This window comes from Lycium barbarum, chromosome 6 (genome assembly GCF_019175385.1).
Source record: "Lycium barbarum isolate Lr01 chromosome 6, ASM1917538v2, whole genome shotgun sequence".
Classification (NCBI taxonomy): domain Eukaryota; kingdom Viridiplantae; phylum Streptophyta; class Magnoliopsida; order Solanales; family Solanaceae; genus Lycium; species Lycium barbarum.
The window spans coordinates 882685-907712 of NC_083342.1; the positions used below are offsets into that span (position 1 = coordinate 882685).

Below are 25028 nucleotides of genomic sequence, written 5' to 3' on the forward strand. Positions count from 1 at the left end.
TTTCAGCAATACCGACTCTATCTTATCTTCTTCCATATCATTGCCCTTTATAGCACAGGTGTATGAAGTCACGTGCTCATGCGGGTCCGTGGTGCCGTCGTATTTCTGAATATCCGGCATCTTGAATCTCTTCGGGATCAACTTGGGGGGCGCACTCGGAGGAAAAGGCCTTTGAATATACCTTTTTGAGTTTGGCCCTTTTAGCAAAGGTGGAGCCCCCGGTATCTGATCCACCCGGATATATGCACATGTAACGAGTCGATTGAAGAAATATAACGTAAATGACAAGATTTGCAATGGACTGAATCTGTATTTGGAGAGCAAGATTTGTATATATGTATTTTGTGTTACAAATGTTCTTGAAAGTAAAAAGATGAGCCAACCCCCTTAAGGGAGGAGGATATACCCTATTTATAGCAGTGAGCCCATGGGCCTCATACAATATGAATTAATAAAATAGCAATAAAAAAGACAGCCCCTGCACGAATTTGGTGGGATTAGACTGACGGCGCCGTCTGACACATGCATAGTTGGTAGCCGACCATGATGTGACACCACTGATGCGCTTCAGCAACGGTCATAACGGACCAACGGATACACGGACAAACGGCTGTCCGGATCAACGGTGATGAACCCTTGGAAAGAGTCCCCGAACCATTGGTGGCATAGAGACCGGGCCAAATGGCGCCTCTGCTCAGCTTCGATTAAAGCGCTTATCCGGGAAGGTGTGATGCCCCTCGTGCGAACTCCCGGCCCTTTTCTTCCTCCGATCCATAGTTTCTCCGGATTGACTCATATCCGGTTTTTACCGTATACACATCTATCCCAATTTAAGTGATACACTTTTCTTTTTAGTCTGTCCTAAAAAGAATGATACATTTTCTTATTTGTCAATAATTTAACTTTAAATCTTACCTTTTACGCTTAACAAGATGATTCATAACCACACAAATATCTTTGACTTATTTTAGACCACAAAAGTCTTACTTTATTTCTTAAAACTCCGTACCCACGGAGGGAGTTTTATTTTCCAAAAATGAATCAAGGTCAAAGGTACTATAAGAGGAGTCCGAAACCAAAATAGCCTCAAAAAAAAGTTTTTGAACCAAACTATCCCAACAAAAAAAAAAGTTACCAAACTGCCTTTAGCGCAGTAAATTACTCCGCTAAAGCAGTTAACGGGGACGGCTTCGTTAAGTGCTATAGCGCCGTAATTTACTGCGCTAAAGCGTCCCTCCTTTTTTTCTTTTTCTTTTGGCCCTTTTGGTTAACTCTTCTTTCATTACCCTTTTTAACGTACTTTGGCCATAGATTAATCATGCTTCGGGACCCCGAAACTTCACTATTTTATATAGAACCCTACTTATTTTTGTACAATTAATAAGGTAGGCTCAATACATCAAGGATAATAAAATCTTCGGATGGCCGTTTTAGTGGTTGAAAAGTGCTAGAACGCCATTTTCGTTTGAAGACTTGGTGTCATTAGCTTTAAGTTCTTTACTAATACTTAAACTTGTTCATTAATAATTAATCAAAAGTTAGTCAAAATGGCAGCATTCATACAAATCTCAAAATAATTAAATTGCATCATTCATAACAATATAAAAATACTTAAACTTGTTCATTAATAAGAAACCCAAACTTTTTAAAATACAATCATCAAAGAAAGAAAAAAACTTAAAAAACATTCATCAATTAATGCCCTTGAATTGATCTTCCGCCACCACCGCAAGATGTGTCACCACCACGAGATGTGCCACCACCACTAGATGTGCCACCACTGCTAGATCTACCACCACGAAAGTATCCTCCACCACGAGAGGTACTTCCACCGCGAGATGTAGTTTGACCACCATGCCGTAGGGGACACTTGCGGTTATCATGACCAACATAATTGCAAAATGAGCATTTTCGAGTGTATCTCCCCGGTGGAACATCCATTTCATTATGAATATGGGAGTATGCTTTATTTCTGAATTTACGGATAAATACTTTATTTGCAATCATTGAAAATGGATTCGGTGGCCAATAACTCTCACTACCAAGTGGGTAGAACCTTCCAGCATACGTTCTTGCGTAATTTTCAACTGTATATTCCTCAGCCATGTACGGGGAGACGTTCTTTCCCATTGCGATAAAACACTTGAAGGCATGAGAACGTGACATGTGATATGATTGCCACTTGCCGCATGTGCATGTTCTTGGAATCTCACAAATTGTGTGGACGTTACCTCCTTTACCTTGGTGCACACTTGTTGTGAGTTCAAATATGCGCTATGTAGAGTTGTACTCCATCCGGTCATGTTTCTGAGCCTTATATTTGTGGTACTTGAACAATTGTGACGGTTTTGGCATCCATCTTAGACCTGCTGTTGCATGTGCTTTGGCCTCTTTTGATCTATTGACGAACCGCTCCACAACCTGCTTAAAAGTCATTCTCACCATTGCGGTGACGGGTAGTCCCCGTGCAGATTTCAACAAGCCATTGAATGACTCAGAGCTGTTTGTTGTCAGCATACCCCATCGCCTACCTTCATCCTGGTATAATGTCCATTTGTCTTTATCAATTGCATTCAACCAGTGGAAGACTTCCTCATTCGCCCGCCTAATAATGTCTATCTGCAGGTTAAACTTCTTCTTCTGATGCTCTGTTGCAGCCGTCCACATCCAATTGCAAAGTGCTGGGGTTCGATATGCCTTTTGGAAGTTTGCCTTCAAATGCCTTAAACAATAACGATGGTAGGCAAAGGGTGGCTGCCACCCCTGCAAATTGAACATATTGTGCAATATGCTAGCATTTCTGTCTGATATCACACATATTCCCATGCGATCCTTAATAACCTGTTGCCTTAAGTAGTCCAAAAACATACCCCACGTACTAATGCTCTCATTAGCTGCAATTGCAAAAGCTAGAGGGAATATAGCTCCATTTGCATCCATTCCAACTGTAGTTAGCAGCTTTATGTCATACACCCCGTACACATGTGTTCCATCTATTGATATTACAGGCCGACAATGAGCAAAACCATCAATGCATGGTTTGAATGCCTAAAGCACAAACTCAAAAATATTACCGGGCACACCAAACTTCGATTTGAGCTTCCATTCAACAACAGTACCATGATTGAAGTGTTGTGGAGCCGCCATGTATCTCGGAAACTTCTTGAAAGAGCCCTCCCAATTGCCGTAGACTATCTCATGTCCACGCCTACGCCCAAGATACGTCTTTCTCCTAGTAACGGTTTTGCTATATACTTTCAGGACGACTGTAATACAATCTTTAATAGGGAACCTGAAAAAGTTAAAATATCAGCATATAGCAACGAGGAACATTATATTAACACCAAAAATAAAATAAACTTAGGAGAAGGGGATACCTTGGGTTTTTTCTAATGTCGCCAACTAATACACGAGCAATCATATTGGTAGCTAGAGTGCAATGATCATCTGGGAGGTCACCCATATCACAAGTGTGCTTTGTGTAGAACTTTAAAATAGTCCACATCTTTTCAGCAGTTTTCTTACCACGGAGCATCCATTCGCAGCCTTGATATTTTCGCTTGCAGAGCAATTGCTAAAGTTTTCGTGTGGAATCATCAACTTTAAACTCCTTCATCCCCTGGATGCAATAAATCTTAACAGCCCTTTGCAATGATTTTTTCGATCTGAAAATCATGTCTTTTTCAATATGAGCCTTTTATTTTAAAAGATCTACTGGCTCTTTCCACAAACTTCGCCGAATATGATCATCATCCCTAGTAAAGACAAAGGCATCTGGGAGATCTTGAAGATGATCAAGATAGGGGATCTCATCAGAATGTCACTGAATCGGGGTGGACTCTTGCTGTTGAAATTGAGTTTGCGGCTGAACCAGATTCGACTCTTGCTATTCAAATGGTTGTTGTGAATTCAGTTCCTCCTGGTTCATCCATCCCGATTAAGGAGACTGTCCGATATGATCCATATCAAGTGTATAACCCCTAAATAGTATAATCGATATCATTAGTAGCATTCAAATGCCACTACACATATTAATAATAATAATAATATTGTAAAAAATGAATATTTACCACTGCCCCTAAAATTGCTGACTTAAACTATCCAGAGGCATTTGGCTAGTCAAAATGCTTTCATAAATACTCATGTCAGGGTAATTGTGTTCATAAGTAGGTTCCGCTTGAGTGACTTTGGCCCGAATTATAGATGGGGCTTACCGACGAGGTTTATTTCGGGCTTCCCGAGGAGCCCTAGCCATGAATTCAAGTCAATTAATGGGGACCTTCTCTATATACATTTCAAGGACGTTTAAAGTTATGCATTGCCTATAATCATAAGGCGCCCTCAAATAATCAGTCAAAGAACCATCGTCTTGAACGTACCACTGTCCATAACTAGTTACACCTTGCGGCGTAAATGACATTGGATATTTTCCAATTATATTTAGATCAAAATCACTCCTACTAACTTGTAGTCTATTATACAAGGCATGGAATAGTTTTGAGAATTTTAAGTCAAGTGAAAACTTAAAATGGTATTTTGGGAGAGAATCATAGCACAAATTATTTTCCTCGAATATAATTTGTCCGTCCCAGAATAAAGAAACTCTAATTTTTGGAACATCTGCCATTTTTTGAATAATTTAGGAGGAATACAAAATGCAAAAACTGGATGAAACTTAGAATTTGTGCTAAAAATTGGATGAAACTTAGAATTTGTGTTAAAAATTGGATGAAACTTAGAATTTTTTCCCTTATTCGAACTCTGTATTAATAAGATTTGAAGTTTGAATATTGAACTAACGCATGCATGCAATTAGTGTGTCTTGCAGTGTTACGTCAAATTAAATTAAGTACGGAGTGTTGCATAATGCATGAATTAACCGCGCTATGTCAGGTCGTGGCAGAATAGCGCGGTAAAATACTGCGTTATTCTGACATAACGCATCAAATGACTGCGTTATACAGGTATAACGCAGTAATTTATTGCGTTATACTGTCATAACGCAGTATTTTACTGCGCTATACCGCTGCAGTATATTTGTCACCTCAACTGTCATACAGAAAAACGTCATAATTCGAATCAAACTTTAAGTGTTATATAACGTAATTTGACGAATAGTTACCAACCACAAAAAAATCCACACAAAATTGAGTTATTATGTCATTTTTTGACCAATTTAGAGATGTTAGTCGTGTTATATCGTTCACTCCAGCAAACATATTTGAAGCAATGGGTAGGACATGAGAACTAGATGATGATGATTTTCATTACTCAAATAACCCTAACGACATATTCAATCGAGAATACAATAATAAAATGAGAGAGGAGTGGGATTAGCGTGTTAGGGAGGCTGCAGCACCGGAGCACAAGTTAGCGTCAGTAGGGCTTAAACGCCCAAAAAAATGTGCTATGTCAATGCCTCGTGGAACTCCACAAGAGTATAATTTTGCTCTTAACTGTTTTCGCAAAGAGAACAATCGGATGCAAATACGTTACCTTAGGGTAGAATATGGTGTACATGGTAGCACAAGATTTAGATCCAAGTGGGATTCGGACTATGAGATGTCCGATGAAGATTAATATTTTTTTTATATAAAGTAAGTAGGTAGGGTCATAAAATCCCCCCCCCCCCCAACCCCCAATTACGAGTACATGGGGGTTTGCAACTATATAAGTGGCACTTTCTTTTGTTATTAGACTACAATGTATTCAATGTCGAGTAGTAGAAACTCAGCTTGGTCTTTATTCCTTCCAAAAGAACCAAATAGCAGTGATGATGAGAGTTCAAATCATAGCAGTTTTTCGAGCGATACCAGTGATTTCAAACTAGATGAGCTAAATCCCCACCTTCTTATAGAGCGTAATGATGATTTCTATAGTGTGAAATATTTAGATCCGCGAGAATATTATTGCGGTTTACGCCGAGAATGGTCACATCGGCTTGCCGAATCAGAACATCTTGTTCATGACTTGAAAAATCTCAACTCTCCAATCCCAACAACGTACTCCTTAACCATGCCTCAAGTAGGTCCAGAAACTTGCGAGCTTGCCGTGCAAAGGATTAGAAAAGAAAACAACAGAATGCTGGCAAGACGATGTAGATTTTACATGCTAAAGTTGGCCGAAGAACAAACATCATCAACCGGTAGAGAACTAACTGCTACTGAAAAAAGATGTGTCTTAAGAAATCGCCAATATTTTTCTGAGGATGATATTGAGGACTTGTATTCTGATGATGATTAAGAATATTGTTATTTTAGTTTTAAGTTTAATTTATGATGATGTTGTTATTTTGAAGAATATTAGTATGTTTAGTTTTTCATCAACTCAAGGGCATGAATTGATGAATGTTTTATAAGTTTTTGTTTTTCTTTGATGATTGTATTTTAAAAAGTTTGGGTTTCTTATTAATAAACAAGTATTTTTATATTGTTATGAATGATGCAATTTAATTATTTTGAGATTTGTATGAATGCTGCCATTTTGACTAACTTTTGATTAATTATTAATGAACAAGTTTAAGTATTCGTAAAGAACTTAAAGCTAATGACACCAAGCCTTCAAACGAAAATGGTGTTCGAGCACTTTTCAACCACTAAAATGGTCATCCGAAGATTTTCTTATCCTTGATGTATTGAGCCTACCTTATTAATCGCACAAAAATAAGTAGGTTCTATATAAAATATTGAAGTTTCGGGGTCTCGAAGCATGATTAATTTATGGTCAAAGTACGTTAAAAAGTGTAATGGAAGAAGAGTTAATCAAAAGGGCCGGAAAAAAAAAGAGGGACGCTTTAGCGCAGTAAATTACTGCGCTATAACACTTAACGGAGTCGTCCCCGTTAACTGCTTTAACAGTATTTACTGCGCTAAAGGCAGTTTGATAACTTTTTTTTTGTTGGTGTAGTTTGGTTCAAAAACATTTTTTTGAGGCTATTTTGGTTCCGGACTCCCATAAGAGTACTTGTTTTGCTCTTGATTCTACTTGAAACTTACCGTACGTTGATCTTTTCCTCTATAGTACTCCATAAGTTATTGAGTAGGTAGAAAAAGAGTTGCAATTAGGATTTTTTGTTCTTATATAGTACCTTATTGTTAGATCGAAGTATATGACTCTTAATCGTAATGCTTATATTGCAATTTGCATAAACCACTTAACCAGGTCAACTTAATTATAATAAGTAAACTTAAATGTTTAATCGTGGATTATTAGTTGGTAATTATTTAATCCATGATTAGTATAATTATGTTATGGCGGCCAGTAATGTTTTAGACAAAATTCCACTTTTGGACCTATTCATAATGTCGTCATGCATCTAAGTGTTGCTGAAGAAGGAAAAAGAAGAAACAAAAACAGAATAAGAAGAAGAAAGCTAAAATTTAAAACTGAACCATGTTAATTTTGTAAAAGAGATAATTAAGTAAATAAAATATTCACTTTCTAATGACTTAAGTTTTTAGATGAAATGATCACATACTTTAACATAATATTAAAGCAGTTAAAAGTCCTACGCTAAAAGAAAATCAGGTAGCTACACGTGAAGTGTGTATGAAAACATAATAAAATAATAAAATTGTGTTTTAATTTTTTTGACAAGTTAACTTTTACGTTAAATGGTCCACATACTTCATCCAATTTATCATAGTTAAGCGATAAATTAAGATAATAATTCATAGTATTACTGAATATATATATATATATATATATATATATATATATATATATATATATATATATATATATATAAACCATTGAATCTCTTGACATAGATTCATATCTTAAGTGTCACATTGCTTATATATTTTTCTAATCACCTTACTCAAATTTTTGACTCCGCTATCAATATGCCCAAGGTTTTCTTTCAATCAACTTGTTTTTCTTTTCTTTCTTTCCTTTTGAGAAACTGTCAAAAGGAGAAGAACTTAGTGATAATATATCTATTTCTCAATTAGGATTAAACAAAACCATAAAATTACGATCAAACACAATTGTTAGCAAGCTAGTGGAAATTCTTTAAGATTCCCTAAAATTAGGATCCTTTGGGATATACGTAAGGTTAAAATATGCAGCAAATCGGTTTCCTTAACCAAACTACTACCATTTGGAATCTCCAGTGGGTAACTTAGCCCCTAAATTGTCAACTCCTTTTTGCCTATAATATAAGAAAAAATAACAAAAATAATCCCTCATATTTGAGGGTTGGTCCAAAACAATTCCATAAGTATCCACTGTTCAGTTTTGGGCATTTAAGTTTGTTAAAAGTTGAATACCTTGTCTCCATCAAATATTTACCGAGCTCCGTCGGTTAGATATGACGGGAACCATGAGAAAAAAAAAAGGAAATTAGCATGACCTCACATTTAGAGGTACACTTTTTGTTGTTTCTGCTGTTTTTTTTTTATTTATAAAGCATGGTATAACTTTTTGAGATATAATTTATGCTTTTTCCTTTTATATTTTCAGTGTCTTGTGCAGTTTTTCGCGCTGTATACAGTATATAACACTTTCTTGGTGTTTATGATTAAATCTTTCTTCTTACTGTTTCCATCGAATCTAACGGACATAAATCGTTAAAATAATTGACAGAGACTAAAAGTGTTAAACTTTTGCAAACTTAAACTACCAAAATTGTTCAGTGCAGACTTAAGAGACTATTTTGAACCTACCCTCAAACATAAGAGACCATATTTGTCATTTTCTCACCTATATAAACACACCTAAATTAAATTCACAAAACTAAACACAACCTTAATTAGCTTTCTTCTTTAGCATTTTAATAAATATTTCTTTCCAAAAATGGGTGATATTGAAGGATCACCTGGAAGTTCCATGCACGGAGTTACTGGTAGAGAACCTGTTCTTGCTTTTTCAGTGGCATCTCCGATTGTACCAACTGATACAACTGCTAATTTTAAAGTTCCAGTTGATTCTGAACACAAAGCCAAAATTTTCAAATTTTATTCATTTTCCAAACCTCATGGTCTAACATTTCAACTCTCTTGGATTTCCTTCTTTACTTGTTTCGTTTCGACATTTGCTGCTGCACCTTTAGTTCCTATTATCCGCGACAACCTTAATTTAACCAAAATGGATGTTGGTAATGCTGGGGTTGCTTCTGTTTCCGGAAGTATCCTATCAAGGCTCGCGATGGGCGTTATATGTGACATGTTGGGTCCTAGATATGGATGTGCATTTCTCATAATGTTATCAGCCCCAACTGTTTTTTGCATGTCTTTCGTGTCCTCAGCTGGTGGATACATTGCTGTGAGGTTCATGATAGGGTTTTCACTCGCAACGTTTGTGTCATGTCAGTATTGGATGAGTACGATGTTTAATAGCCAGATTATCGGGCTTGTTAATGGGACGGCTGCTGGTTGGGGGAATATGGGTGGCGGGGCCACCCAACTTATTATGCCTTTGCTCTACGATATAATTCGAAGAGCGGGGGCCACTCCGTTTACTGCTTGGAGAATTGCGTTTTTTATTCCTGGATGGCTTCATGTTATTATGGGAATTTTGGTCTTAACTCTTGGCCAAGATTTGCCTGATGGTAATCTTGCTTCCTTACAGAAGAAAGGTGATGTTTCTAGGGATAATTTCTCCAAGGTGAGTCCTCCATTTGTATAGTTTATAAATCTTTGTACATTTATATTTTATATGTAGCAATTTACTTTAACACATTTCTTACTATAGTCAATGTCAATCTATTTTTTAAGGCTTAATAGATTGACACTCCAACTATGACCTTCCAGCTAAGCAACCAAACACATGATAAAATGTTCCTATCAAACATTTATGCTCATATTTTGAAAAGTTTTGGTACGTGTTCTCAGACGTCCATTAAGTAGATAAGTTAAATATGCCAACCATAATTACATGCATTAGCCTCAATTGACCGTAAGACCTCATGTTTATTCCAATTGCGGCTCATATGTATAATTTAAAAGGGTGACACAACGTATCTGGTTAACTTAACTAGCTAATGAATGCTTGAGAACAGGCACAAAATATCTCCAAAATTTTAAACGAAAGTGTCTAATAGAACAATTTATCATATGTCCAGGTGCTCAATTAGAATGAACTACAATTCCAGTATCTAAATGAAATTTACTGACGAGTTAAAGGGATTAAGTTGTCAATATATTAAGCCCTTTTTTTTAGATACCTATATAGTTTGTTTTATTTTCATGATGTTTCCATTTCTTTCTGCTATAAAACCGAGAGAATTTTAATTTGTTCCAATTAGCTAACCATATATCTATATTTCATCTGTCTTTTCGTAGATATTATGGTATGCTGCAACAAATTACAGGACATGGGTCTTTGTCCTGCTCTATGGGTACTCTATGGGAGTTGAACTGACTACAGATAATGTCATTGCTGAGTACTTCTTTGACAGGTTTGATTAATTTTCTTCCCTAAGCTTTTCGTTACCAACATTAATATCAAAGAAATTGAATCCTCCATTTAACATGTTGGTTTCGAAAAAAACTTAATTTTGATATTGAAGTGTTGTTATATAAGGATGTTGTTACAGAGAAGTCTGAATGTATTCTTAATTTTTTTGCACAGATTTGATTTGAAGCTTCACACGGCTGGAATTATTGCTGCAACATTTGGTATGGCTAACCTATTAGCGCGACCCTTCGGAGGATGGTCATCCGATTTTGCAGCTAAACATTTCGGAATGAGAGGCAGATTATGGAACCTATGGATATTACAAACCCTTGGTGGAGTTTTCTGTTTATTGCTAGGAAGAGCTAACACACTTCCCCTTGCTATTACGTGGATGATCATATTCTCGTTAGGCGCGCAAGCTGCATGTGGGGCAACATATGGTATTATTCCCTTCATTTCACGTCGATCATTAGGTATAATATCAGGTATGACAGGAGCCGGAGGCAATTTTGGTTCTGGATTGACACAACTCCTGTTTTTTACAAGCACAAAGCATTCGACAGCCACAGGATTGACGTACATGGGGATTATGATCATAGCGTGTACGATTCCTGTATCTTTGGTTCATTTCCCACAATGGGGTAGTATGTTTTTGCCTCCAACTAAAGACCCTATAAAGGGTACTGAAGAGCATTACTTCTCTTCTGAGTACACTGAGGATGAAAAGCAAAAGGGTATGCACCAAAATAGCGTCAAATTCGCCGAGAATTGTCGGTCAGAGCGTGGCAAGCGTGTGGCTTCAGCGCCTACTCCACCTAATGCAACACCAAACCAAGTCTAAGTCTCGAATGAGAAAAACTTGCTCGCACTTCATATTTTGCACCACATAATAACGTGTGATATATGCCTTTTAATTTGAACAAGCTTTCAATATCTTAGTGTGATTAATTAATATATGTATTTTTACTTTATTTTGTGAAGCTCAATTAATAGTTGATTTTATGTAAACATCCCGCATAAAGAAGGTTGATCTTACTTGATTTCGGTGCCATATATTAACGATAATAAAGTTTGTTGCACACCATTAGGATAAGTACCGATAGGAAAAGTTCATGCAATAACAATCAACTGCCAAGACAGAATTTTCATTTCATTAATGGGATTTAAAGTGAACAATATCACTAGTGAGTTAAGCTGTTATAAATGGTATCAAACTTACTCTTTATACATTCTTGGGTGATAATACAACAAACCTCAGAAATTAACCGAGCTTAGGAAAATCCCACATCTTTGAGATGATGATCGGACAAATCTCAGCGAGGGAATCTTTAACACAAAAGGCGTATGTAACATCCTATGGAAATTTCACATCGACAAACATAGAGAGATACTATGTATATAAAAAGAACAAGCCTTAAACCTTAATAACACATTTTAAAGCCATACAAGCCTTAACTCAAAGCAACAATATCACTAATGAGTTGGACTATTATAATTCATCTGAACAGTGGTTGGAATGGAAGTAATTTGAGGAAGATTGGCTTAGCCGGAAAGTCTGGGTCAGATATTTGGGCCAGATCACATGCGATAGGCCCACTTCCAGTTCTAGTCCCTGCATTATTTCATTTATGTATTAAATGATCTAATTAAATTTTGTCTGTCAATTTTCTCAATAAATCAATTCAAAGATGTAATTAATTCGCATGTTGTATTTTTTTTAATGATAATCGTCCTATCATTTCATCGCCATTCCAAATGAATTCACAAAACTCTGTCAAGTTTCTTTCTTTCTATATTTTTTAAATCCTCAAAGGCTATTAATTATATGATAAATTTATATTTTGATGCAAAGGAAAGAGAAGGGAAAGAGCTAGGCATTAAATATAAGTAAAACTAATCATGTCATGTCAGTATATACTCACTGAATATGAAAAATTATGAGTAATATAAAAGTATGTGGTACAGTAATTAATGTCACAGTTAGAAAATCTTTTAAAATTAGTCTTCTGAATAAATTCTGTTAATTATACTATTTTGGAGTAACTGACTCAATTCAACTTGCACATTTAAAACAAATTTCCTTTGAAAATATAAAAGGGAGGGATCCTGACTTGGAAAAGGAATAAATTCACGTTACTAAAAATTTGTTGCAGAAAATTAAGCCTTGGATTCATTTTCAAAAAGAAATTTCAATATGTTAAAAGGTTCCATCCTTTCCCTTCGAAAAGCTTTGAGCAGGGGCTTTTTGTGCGCAATAAAACTCGGGTAAAAAAAATGATTTAAATCATATTCTTTAATTTATTAGAAAGATAAATCGTACATATTCTATGAATAAAATACGAAACGGGCCAAGTTTTTTTGACCGGAAAGTCATATAAGTACGGCTGATACTTCATGAAGGCTATCGCAGTTTATATGTACCTGTACTGTACTGCTGTCTGAATTCTGATATTTTAAATTTTAATAATTAATAATGAGCATTAAGTCAAATGGAATTGAACTCCACTTGCATATTTCTTCAAGTTGAAAAAGTTCTAGTTGTCTTAACCTTAAGGTTGTTGCAGAATCTATCATCTTGTCTTGTTGTGGACCTTTTTGCTCATACTTATTATTTACATTAAATTACATTAATATATTACAATTAAGTGACAAAACGAGATGAAAGTACGTAATAATGGTCAAGAACACACTCGAATTATCACCTTTTCGCGAATTTCATATTAATTTATTAGTTGTTCTCTTTTCCTACTTGATAATGTTTAGGGTTTTCAGCTGGGAAAAGGGATGTTACTAATAATTGAAGTGTGTTTTAATACATAAATGATGATAGCTAATCCATGTAGGAAAAGAAGTAGCTGGTTGTTCTATCGGATACGAAACTCATGAAAAAACGATAATTTAGATATATTTTTTGACCATTATCTCTAAAAAAAAATACATATAAAAACAGTGTCATGCATGCATTCATTAGCATGTGATACAAACACATTTGTAAATGAGTAATTTTCCTCTCGTATGAGATATTCAATGCTTGTGTTGTGAAATCAATCGTTGATGTTTGTGTCTGTCCACATTATACCCCATTAGGTGCTGCCCTACTTCAGAGTTGTGTAAATGCCAAATATTTTGCGCATCGGGCTACTTTTATTTTTTATTGACGTGCCTTAATGTTGCTTCTTGGCTGTTGAGTTATATAAATAAAGAATCCATGGTCAACTTATCAACCATGTTCTTTTCCTTAGCTTATAGATGTTGTTGATACCTTATTAATTTCTTATAGATTGCTTACTGAACGAACAATTCAACCCATCATGAAATTTCTTCGTTTTCGTGCAACCTAATCAGAACAACTGGCATTGTCATCAATAAAACATTGCGTTGTACCTCTTTGGTGTAAGATAATAACCAAACCTTTATTTAAGGTTTTTAAGAATTTAAAATAAAGAACAACATTAAAATCGACAGTGCTTAGTCCGTAAAACCAAAACCAACCACAATATTAAGAGGCTTTTAAATGTTAAAGTAGTATTAAAAATCAATGGTTAGGGTTTCATGGCTTTCGTTTAGTTCAATTCGTATTAATTAGTTGAGTTTTAGAAAGTCCTTTTTCTATCCTTTGATATTACATGTTGTATGAAGTACTCCCTCCATCCCAAAAAAATTGACATTTTTCCCTTTTTGGGAGTCAAACTTTTAAATTTTGACCGTGTGTTTGAACATAATTTTTTATTTTTTTCAAAATAAAAGTTACATATTTGGAAACTACGTAAAAAGTACTATAAGTCACAATAATTAATAAATTTAAAATATTTAAAAGACATGAAAAAATTACGATCAAAGACTCTCGAAAAGCGAAAAGTGTTAATCTTTTTGGAACGGAGGGAGTAAAAAATGTTTAAACAAAAACCTCAAGGAAAAGCACCCATTAAGCAACAGATACATCTAGAAATTGCATACCATTTCACTTTCAAGACTTCAGCTTTAACTATGAAAAATACATAGGAGAATGACGTAAAATGTGGGGTTAGCCACTGACTCCTTCGAGAGACAACTTTTTGTGATATGTAAATGCATGCATGGAGAAGACAATATTTTCTTTTAATTTTTTTTTGGATTTGATAGTAAATTCCAACTTTTTTGGGATAGAGCATATGTACAACACAATGAAAAGTACATGCTAAGCAAGTAAACGCTTTGTGATATAGTCAAAGCGTACGGCCTGTACTACGAACTTATCATATTAGGGTATTGCTCCCTTTTTGTAGTTTTTTTTTCCCTTTAACATGCCTTGATAAAGTAATATTAGTCGTAGCTTAAGAAGAAGGAAAAAAAGAAGACGAGAAAAAATAATGTCACGACCCGACTAGGGGCCATGACGGGTATCCGGGGCTGACCACCGAGCACCACTCATACTACTACTTATCATACTCATCCTGCGTTCATTCATTATTCTCACGCTTCTACTAATAGGAAAACCATTTTCACTTTGAAACATATTTACCTTTATATACATAAGCCCTTCGGCTATCAAAATAATATATATACAGCGAGGAAATCGCGAGACCATGCTACCCACACATACGTATCTACGAGCCTCTACTAGAGTACTAGACATATGGATGAGACAGGATCCCGCCGTACCCAAAGCATATATATATATACACAAAATAATAAATCAATGGCACCTCCGAAACAATGGAGTGCTCTCAAAGTCTGCTAATAGCTCCTACGAATCTGGATCACCTCCCTGTCTACTTGTGGGCATGAACACAGCGTCCAACAGAAAAGGACGTCAGTACGAAATATGTACCGAGTATGTAAGGCATGAATAGTAACATAAATAAAACGCGAAGAACAACATGAAATCAAGGACTGCGTATACCTTGGAAGATGTTCGTCATACTTGGTTTACCTTTTCTCAGGAATCATGGAATGCACATACATATACATATCATAGTGTTGTATCTGCTCATACACATTAAACATTATCCATATTCGGCCACATAGTGGCTCGATAGAATCCGTATTCGGCCACGCAGTGGCCCGACAGTATCCGTATTCGGCCACGTAGTGGCTCGACAGTATCCGTATTCGGCCACGTAGTGGCTCGACAGATTCACATACATGTCATTCGTACCCGACCATAACAAGGCTCGGTATATCTGGTCATTATCATTGCCATCACTACGGGAGTCTTTTATCAATATCATCTTAAGAGTCTTGGAAGTCGTAAATTCTAGCTTTTCTTGCGGGTGGGACATTTCAGACATTTTAACTGAATTTGTGATAAGGGAATTATGCTTCTATATCACCTGGAAGGAACAATCATTTCTGCTATCATGATCATCATTACTGTCATGCCTCACTTCTGAAGAAAATAATGACATAAGACAAGGCCAACTATCATGAATGTGACGGAGACTCATACGGTAATCTCAATCGTCCCATGAGGACATGTGGAACTTTAGTCTTTGGGTATCACTGGGAGGGGAACGACCATCGTAATTGTTGTCATGAAAAACATTCATCAACATCATCATGAGGGCTTTAAGAATCATGGAAGCCTAGCATTTTAGGAGTAACGACAATATGGAAATCACATGTGGGGTCACAACATAGAAATTTCTATCATAAGAACCACTATCAATTTTATCGTAAAATTCATGAAAATTGTGGACCTCTAGTATTTCTGGGCTTAGGAGCGTCGTGAGTGTCGTATGTAGTTTGACAACTATGGAAGTCATTATCATAGAACGTATCTCTTAACTTTATCTCATGAGAGCTCTTTGTAACATAGACTCATATTTTCCGGAATGTAGGAAGATTATGGAAGATGAAGAAAATCATGTCATAGGATTCATGCCTTAGAAAAGAAGGGACTAGCCTTACATACCTTTACGTCTCCTTAACGACTAAGCGTTCTCCTTCCAAGCTCACAACTCTACATTAAGAGAATTCGTGCTAAATTAGATCATTTCAAACCTGCTTGGGTCTAAACTAAAGCGACTAAAAGCTAGCGAAAATTAGGCAACATTTCCTTTGTTTCAACAACTTTATCCATGTAATAAAACAACTCCCAAATAGCAATAGCAACTCCCATAATATCACAATCAATAGATTTCTCAAGCTAAGCATTGTTCACTTCTCAAAGTCATCCATAACCATGACTACAATACAACAACATATTCATTATTCCCATAATATTTCCTCAACATCATTAGCATCATTCATAACAAGATTATACTCATCTCATACTAAGAATCATGACTCAAATCAACTTACTACTCAAAATACCATTATTTCCCTATTTGAGTTCACATTCTACTTTCTTCTCTAATACAAGTCTTTTAACTACTCAATACTTTGAATAACATGAACTAGATGTAAAACTTACCTTTGATTATGTAGGAACGATCTTTGGATGAAGATACTTTACTTGAGAAAAACCCCCAACTTCAATACCAAAGGATTTATTGACTCTACAAACCCTAGTGAGCCTCTTTGCACTTGATTCTCTTGATTCTTGGTGTTTGATCTTTGATTTCTCTTGGATTTGCTCTTGATTTTGGTCTTAGCTCATAGGAAGACTTGTTGAGAGAGTTTCTAGAGGTTTCTATGTCCAAAAATGGTGAAAATATGATTTTGGGTCGAATTTGGTCTATTTATAGTAGTCCAGAAAATTCTGGACCGACACAACATGCTGCGAGCTTTGCTAGACGCAAAGCATGCTTTGCTAGCCGCATGTTGTGTCGCAGACCTCGCAACATCACCAAATTTCACTGTCACACTTTGCTAAGCAACTGCGTTACCGCAAAGCGTGCTTTGCTGCTAGCATGTTGCGCCATAATGTGACACTTTGCCAAACTTTCGCCGAAACTTAACTCCGATGGTACGAGTCTTAAGCCTTCCCGAGGCTTACTAAACATGGTTTTACTCTGTTATATACCCAAGATGGACATATCTATCCTCATGACCTTGAAAAATTTGTCCTACCTCCCAAGACTAGGACAACTAGCATTCGGCGAAACTCAACGTATGAAAATGCGAGGTGTAACAAATAATTTGACTGCTTATAGTAAGTTAGATTAAGTTCGAAGAAAACATACACAGATGCATATAATGAACAATATATTGTAATGCAAGGGTCATGGAAATATTCAAGATACGTAAACAGGAAACTTCTTTTTTGATAAAAACCAATAGAACTGATTTAAATTTTTTGAAAATTCTGAAAATATACCCTTTTTAGGGAGACATTTAGTTTTGTAATTCATTACAAATGTTATTTTAGTTATATGAAAAAATAAGACAAAAAGATTGGGCAGAGTTAGTTTCTCTTAGTAAGTAAACCTAGAAGTCACCTCTTTTAGCTCTAAATACAGGTAAATTTAAGTAAAATTGATCATGTCAGTGTGTACGTACCTATAAATGATTAACTATGTGAGTGAAAGCGTGTGATCCTAAACAACGGAAGGGAAGAGTGTTTATTAATAAGACTTGCATTAATATTTCCATTGGCTTAATTGATTAGTAATCTCACTTCTGAGCAAAAGTTATGCTTTGCAGACAAGTAATATTGTTTTAATTTGGAATAATGGACTCTATTTCAACTTGGGTAAAATTTTATGTGCACCCAATATTTACAATATCAATCCAATAAATAAATATAGGACACGTCTATATATACATATACACAAGTTGTTATCACTAAATCATTGTACCCGTTATCATACTTGATTCATAACTTATAAGTACTATGGTAAAATAATAGAGTTTGACGTGTAAACACAGGACGTGGTAAGTTTTTACCATTGAACTTGCACCTTCAAACTTCAATATGATTTTCCGCTGAATAAAAGATAAGGGATACAAATTAAACTTGAAATAAGGAAAAAAAAAAAGGAACATTATTTAGCCTAATTACACTAGTGAGAGTTTAATTTACCTAATTAAGCTCGTCTCGCTATTTCTTTAGAGAGAACCATAGTAATTTCCACCTAAAAAGAGATAATGACGAAATAAATTTAAAAGTCATAAGAAACATAGACTATAAGGGAAATGTCATTGCTCATGAGTTATATTTACATCACAAAAAAAAGGTACATGAAAAACTCAAAACAAACTACAATGGATTCATGGTTGTATATGCTCATAACTACTACAGAGCAAAACAACCAATCACATTCCACTTAAAACATTACAAAATTAAGCAAATTCATTTTATTCTTCAAACATGTTCTGGACTAGAGTAAGGTGAAGTGGCTAAATCTGAAACGATCTGTTTTTTCCCACGTTCAGACCGGCAATTTTCTGCAAACTTAACACTTCCATGATGTAGCCCTTTTTGTTTTTCATTTTCAGTCCATTCTGAACCATAATAACTCTCTTCATTATATTTTCCATCATTTGATGCTGGAAAAAACATACTTCCCCATTGCGGAAAATGAATAAACGCAACGGGTACTGTACATGCCACGGCCAGTACCCCCATCCATGTTAGCCCCATAGCAGTAGAAAATCGCGTACTCGAAAAAAATAACAATTGTGTCAAGCCACCTCCAAAATTGCCTCCAGCGCCAGTGAGGCCCGAAATCAGGCCCAATGATCTTCGCGAAACGAAAGGAATGATTCCATAAGTTGCACCACAAGCGGCTTGGGATCCGATTGCAACGAGGATCATTGAAACTATGGCTATGGGAAGTGATTCAGCCCTGCCCAACCATATACAAAAGGCTCCTCCTAATGTCTGAACTATCCATAGGACCCATAACCTGCCTCTCATCCCGAATTTTCGTGCTGCTAAATCAGATGCATATCCTCCAAAAGGACGAGACACAAAGTTGGCCAACCCAAATGTTGCAGCTATCATTCCCGCTGTATGTAGCTTCAGAGTGAACCTGTCAATGTACATTACACTATCAGATTACCTATGAGATAATAATAAATAACCGTCCATAAAAATTGAGTATAGTGATTATGAAATATAGCTTACATGTTACTTACTAAACATGCTAAAATATATTGATTGATTATGTATAATATGTAAGTTAAATTATACAAATTATTAATTAATATGCGTCAAGTTAAAGGAGCTTACTTGTCGTAAAAATACTCTGTTATGATGTTGTTCAGGCAGAGCTCAACTCCCATGGAAAACCCGTAGATGAAGAAAAAGATCCATGTCCTATAATTTGTCACTGCATATCGAAGAACCTAGCAAAAGAAATGTAAAACCAAAATCAGTCCATTTATGTTCCTAACGAGGGATGAACGAGTTAATAATTACTAACAATAGTACATTGATTTGTACCTTTGAAAATTGATCTTTGGTGACATCACCCCTTTTTTGGAGAGTACTAAGGTTTCCATCAGGGAGATCTTGACCAAGTATCAGGACCATAAGTCCTACGATAATATGTAACCATCCCGGGATAAAAAAGGCGATACGCCAGGCAGTGAAAGGAGTAGCCCCGGTTAACTTAATTATATGAAGAAGAAAAGGCATGAGGATTTGAGTGACACCACCCCCCATGTCACCCCACCCCCCAGCCACACCGTTAACGAGTCCAATAATCTGGCTATTAAACATAACACTAGTCCAGTACTGGCACGACACGAATGTGGCTAATGAAAATCCAACCAAGAACCTCATAGCTATATATCCCTCTGCATTTGAGATAAATGCGACGGAGAAAACAATGGGGGCAGTTAAAAGATTGAGAAATGCACAGCCATATCTCGGGCCAATTAAGTCACACAGTGCACCCATGACTAGCCTAGAAAAAATGCTACCGGAAACAGAAGCAACCCCTGCATTACCAATATCTGCACGTGTTAGATTAAGGTTGTCCCTAATAATTGGAACTAAAGGTGCAGCAGCAAAAGTGGATATAAAACAAGTGAAAAATGAAATCCAGGCTAAGTGAAAAGATCTCATGTGGGGTTGTGCAAATGAGAAGATTTTTAGAGCTTTTGCCTTGTGTTCTGAATCAACTGGCAAAGCAAATTTGTTGGATTGGCCATTATTGTCGAGATTATTATGGCTTTGGGAAGTGACAGAAAAGGCAAATGTTTGTTCTCTGCCTGTTAATCCATGCACTGAACTGCCTAGGGGGCTTTCAAAATTAGCCATTTTTGGTGTAAAAACAAAAATTAAAGGCTGAGAGAAGGTATAATTAAGGAAGCTTAATTATAAGCACAAAAAATGATGTTGTGTTGTAAATGGAAACGTAAGGGTGTGGTATTTATAGGGATTGAGTGAGTTGACATTGTAAAAGCACACGTATAGTACACATTGGCATCACATGGTGTGTTTTTGTGAAATAAAAGAAAATAAAGAAAGTACTGCTGCGCTATTTACTTAATTACTAATATTTGTTTATGAAATGTTTAACAACCCTTAATTTGTACTCCAATTAATGCGCAACAATTAAGATTACTAGAATGGACTGATCAACTTAAGGGCAGCAGCTTAAACTTAGCTGATTGAATTTATGCCCTTATATTTTTTCCTTATAAAGAAAAAGTACATTCCACATATTTTAGGAACTCAATGCACTAACTCCTGGAAGCTTCATTCATGCTTCACCACCGATCAAAGAAGACACTACTTCTCTATTCAACCAGAATAGCTTATAATTAAATTCACCGAGAGCTGCGGTAGAATGGTAAAAGTTCCTCCATTCTTAATCAGATGTTTGGGTTCGACTAATTAGGATAAAGTTCCATTTTGGTGGAGAGTAAAAAACTCTCGATAATGAATTTTCTACTGCCCAAATCCAAATTAGTAAAACCAATGAGAATATTGAACATTGGACGGTTAAAAAAAGTAGCAATCCGCTCTCATGATTTTTATTTACATTACTAAACTAATAACGAATAACATTTGACATTAATTTAACAAAGTAAAAAAAGATGAAATTAGAACAATCTGGACCACAAGAATCAAAATTAGGTAAAACTTTTTCAAAGTTTTTTAAGTTAGGTAAAACTTTACCATAATGATGTTTGTATCAAATCATATCAACTTATCATGATTAGATAATAATTTAATAAAGTGAGAATACACATTAATTAATTATGCTTAAATAAAACAAGTGTATTTATAAACTAATGTCATGCATCTATTGATTAATGTAAAACGTTTGATACAAATAAGTTGACATGTAGAGAAGTTTATGTCATATTGAATTGGAAAAGTTTATGTATTGATTTTGCAACTTATGTAGAAAATGATCATTTTATAAAACTTAGGGGATAAACCAAGCAAATTTCATACTTTTTATAATTATGTCGACCCAGTCAACATGGAAGAATATGTTAATTAGCACCAAGTGCAAGTAGAAATGTGAACTCTTATGGGAATATTATATATTAAGTAAGACGTACGCCTGGCAGCTCTTAGGGGCTATCGCAGTTTGTACCTGTATCTTCAATATTCTTTATCATAAAAGACTTGTTCACGTCTTATTTCAGCTCCACTTGCTTTTATCTTTATTAGGTGTGTCAAATGTAGGTGTTGGGTGAATTTAGGCGAGTCAGAATGAATTGAATTAATGTATTGGCAAGTTATTGATCCGTCAAAAGTTATTTGGGTCGAAATGGGTTGTGCCAAAAATAGGCGAAAGTTGGATCATAATTCGCTCCGCCCAAATCTTACTAAATTTTGTTTCTTTGTTTGTTCTTTTCTAGTTTTTAAGTATCTAATAATTTTTTTTCTTTATTATGGCTATATATAACATGTAAAACAAAAAAATGCCTTTTTGAAAATACTTTGACAAGATTTTCATGTGTCAATTTGAGTTACATAACAGATCATTTTTAAATAGATTGAATTGGTCGGATTAAAATGGAATGAGTTAATAATTGAGCGGATCATTGACCCACCAAACTTGAGGGGTTGCGCCTATCATAGTTTTATGGGTCTATTTTGGCTTGTGATCTTTATATTTGTTCCATATACTTAACTTTCAACTTAAAGTAGTATTTTCACGTCGAACGTGGAGTGGGGTGGCTAAGATTCGGAGCCCGTTTGGATTGGCTTATAAGTCGGCTTATAAGCTGTTTTCAGCTTTTTTGAGTGTTTGGCTGGCCAGCTTAAAGTCATTTTATGCTTAAAATAAGCTCAAAAAAATAATTGGACCCATTTGACTTAGTTTATCTAAAGCAGCTTATAAGCTGAAAACAGCTTATAAGCCAAAAAAAATAAGTTGGACTACCCCAACTTATTTTTTTCAGCTTATAAGCTGCAAACAGCTTAAAGCTGTAAGCCAATCCAAACGGGCTCTCGGTGTCACTTCCTTTTCTATTAATTTTAATTAATATCTAGAGTTCTAGTTGAAATTATTTTTTATGAATTGAATTATAGTCAACTTATCAACCATGTGCGTTGGTGCCTTTTTTATTTCTTTTGATATATTATCTCTTTAATCCAACTTGGAACCCTAAACCTGCCTCGACATTTCCAACTAATGTATCTATTCACAGTAAAATTCAGTACTTTGTGACCTGAAAAACGAAAGAAATCACCCCAAAAGAAAGCAAAAAGAGACAAAACTTATGTAACTTCTTTCTTTCTATCAAGCATTAGTGAATAAAGTTATGTGATAATTCTGTCGGTGGGAAGTAGCAAATATTCAAGATATGCACGCAAACATAAACAATTATGGAAAGAAAAATGTGGAACGCTACAATTTTTGAAATTTAAACGTTTTAACTATTAAGTATTAAAATGGTAGATGAAAGGATAGACGTTCGAAATTGACCAATTGATAATCTCTAAAATATTTGTCTAGGACAAAGAAGTTGGACTTTTGCTATTTTGTATTTTGTAGTCTAATACGACAAATGAAAGAATTTTTTAATTAGCTAATTCCTGATTGCTATTTAAAATGCAGATCTCGATGTCTTTACTAGTTTCAGTATCAATAACAAAATATAATGGCGAATTACATAGCCGACCCTTCAAATTTGACATTAATATTCACTTAGACACCTCAAATGAATCTTATATTTATTGAACACTTGAACTCAGCTATCCAGGTACGTGACAACAAGTGTAGCACACCTTCTCAATTAGGCTAAGGTCCTTTGGGGGTTGTAAGCTATCAAAATACCTCGTTTTCGTGAAGAAGATTATAGAATAATATTGAGTGTATAGTTTTCTCGTCTTGCTTCTCAACCTGAAGCAATGACTTCATTATATTACTATATTTTTTCTATTTAGATTGGATTTGACCCTTACAACGTAACCCCAATCTTAGTAATACAATATGGAATTGATCTTTACACGTTCTGTAAATCAGGAGTAATTATGACCAACAATAGTTCAGGTGTATGAAGGATGCTATGGAGTGACAAAGTTGTCTCCATGTGATATGTGGTCACGGATTCAAGTAGAGAAAACAACCCCTAATGTTTGTATTAAGGTAGGTTGTCTACATCACACTCCTTGAGGTGCGGCCCTTGCTCGAACCCTGTTAATACAAAATATTTTATGCAACGGACTGCCTCTTTTAATAATTTAGATGCACACAAACAAAAGGATGTCTAAGTTTAGCCTTTAACGCAATTTGAGCACTAGTAAAGGAGATTTTGGCATATTCTAAGGAATAAAGTATTAAAAGATATTTAATTATAAAAAGATAATATTTGGACTCTGACTTTAATTGAGGTACGGCGAATACGGTTCCGTACCATTTCATTTTCAAATTTCGTAATAAGAAAGAGAAAGGCAGCTTTAATGACAACAAATTAGGGGTGGATTTCTCTGTGATCACGTCTAGAAGGATATGCAATTTTGACTAGTTAAAATCATCGTCAATTTTGATAGAAGTTATTTCCGTAGAATTATGGAGACTTTAATAGTAAAAAAAATAAAAAATTTATAAGTAACATTCTACTTCGTTAAATGTCCAATCCTCCAATATATCACATCCCATCCCCAAAGCCTCCTACCTCCCCCACACCCTACCCCCTATCCTATACCCCATACCCTGCAGTATTTGCCTAGATCATATATATATAATTTTGATACTATATTTTTTGCGTATTTAATTAAAAACACTAAATTAGAAACCTCTTAATTTCCAGAAAAGTATCTTCCATTAAAAACATTTTCCTTCATAAAAAACACACCCTTAGACATAACTCAATTTCAAAAGTTATTTTTTTCTTAATTTTGTTAAATCTAATTGCTAGAGTTTGTCAAATTTTTAACCTCCCTTTTGATAAATTTAAGTGACTAAAACTGCTCAAAAATATATTTAAGAAAAATTTGAACTTATCGTCAAACACAAAGGGTTATTTTTATTATTTTCTCTTGTCTTTCCTATACACTTGCTTGACGGCGCATGTTTATCTTCCTCTTTTTTTCTTCTTTTATCCCAAAAAATCTTTCTTAACTTGCGCCTTAAATGGTGCTGCTTTGACTATTGAGTTGTAAAGAATTCATATAGTCAACTCACCAACAATGTTGTTTTGCTTAGCTTATAGGTTTTGATACCTTATTTCACAGAAACTAAGCATAGAGAAATCACTGTTAATTTTCACCTAAAAAGAGAGAAAAACAGAGAAAATTTAAAGTTCACTGGAACCTTAGATTATAAGGATCGAAATATTATTGTTCATGA

The 25028-nt window shown here is 35.2% G+C and overlaps 2 protein-coding genes across 3 annotated transcripts; one reads left to right on the plus strand and one right to left on the minus strand.

The window, feature by feature from the left end:
- Positions 1–932: 932 nt before the first annotated feature.
- On the plus strand, positions 933–11406 carry LOC132600373 (high affinity nitrate transporter 2.4-like). 2 transcript variants are annotated; one of them, XM_060313483.1, is made up of 4 exons: positions 933–951; positions 8804–9606; positions 10284–10399; positions 10573–11406. In XM_060313483.1, exons 1-4 carry the CDS (start codon positions 933–935, stop codon positions 11237–11239), a joined length of 1605 nt encoding a protein of 534 aa, XP_060169466.1. In that variant the 3' UTR covers positions 11240–11406. The 2 variants fall into 2 exon arrangements, with proteins under 2 accessions (XP_060169466.1, XP_060169464.1); XM_060313481.1 differs by lacking the exon at positions 933–951 and having other exon boundaries at positions 8797–9606.
- Positions 11407–18477: 7071 nt separating this feature from the next.
- On the minus strand, positions 18478–20597 carry LOC132599433 (high affinity nitrate transporter 2.6-like). Its single transcript, XM_060312808.1, has 3 exons — positions 19709–20597; positions 19496–19611; positions 18478–19295 (listed from the first exon to the last, which is right to left on the minus strand). The coding sequence occupies exons 1-3, from the start codon at positions 20528–20530 to the stop codon at positions 18626–18628; spliced, it is 1608 nt and encodes a 535-aa protein (XP_060168791.1). The 5' UTR covers positions 20531–20597; the 3' UTR covers positions 18478–18625.
- Positions 20598–25028: the final 4431 nt, after the last annotated feature.

Bases quoted from the DNA above. Each gene is read 5' to 3' on its own strand.
- LOC132599433 (XM_060312808.1), bottom strand. From the start codon at position 20,530: ATGGCTAATTTTGAAAGCCCCCTAGGCAGTTCAGTGCATGGATTAACA. The intron at 19,612-19,708 runs GTACAAATCAAT...TTCTTTTGCTAG, and splicing joins CCAAAGATCAATTTTCAAAG to GTTCTTCGATATGCAGTGAC. The intron at 19,296-19,495 runs GTAAGCTCCTTT...GTACATTGACAG, and splicing joins ACAGAGTATTTTTACGACAA to GTTCACTCTGAAGCTACATA.
- LOC132600373 (XM_060313483.1), top strand. The intron at 9,607-10,283 runs GTGAGTCCTCCA...GTCTTTTCGTAG, and splicing joins CTAGGGATAATTTCTCCAAG to ATATTATGGTATGCTGCAAC. The intron at 10,400-10,572 runs GTTTGATTAATT...TTTTTTGCACAG, and splicing joins GCTGAGTACTTCTTTGACAG to ATTTGATTTGAAGCTTCACA.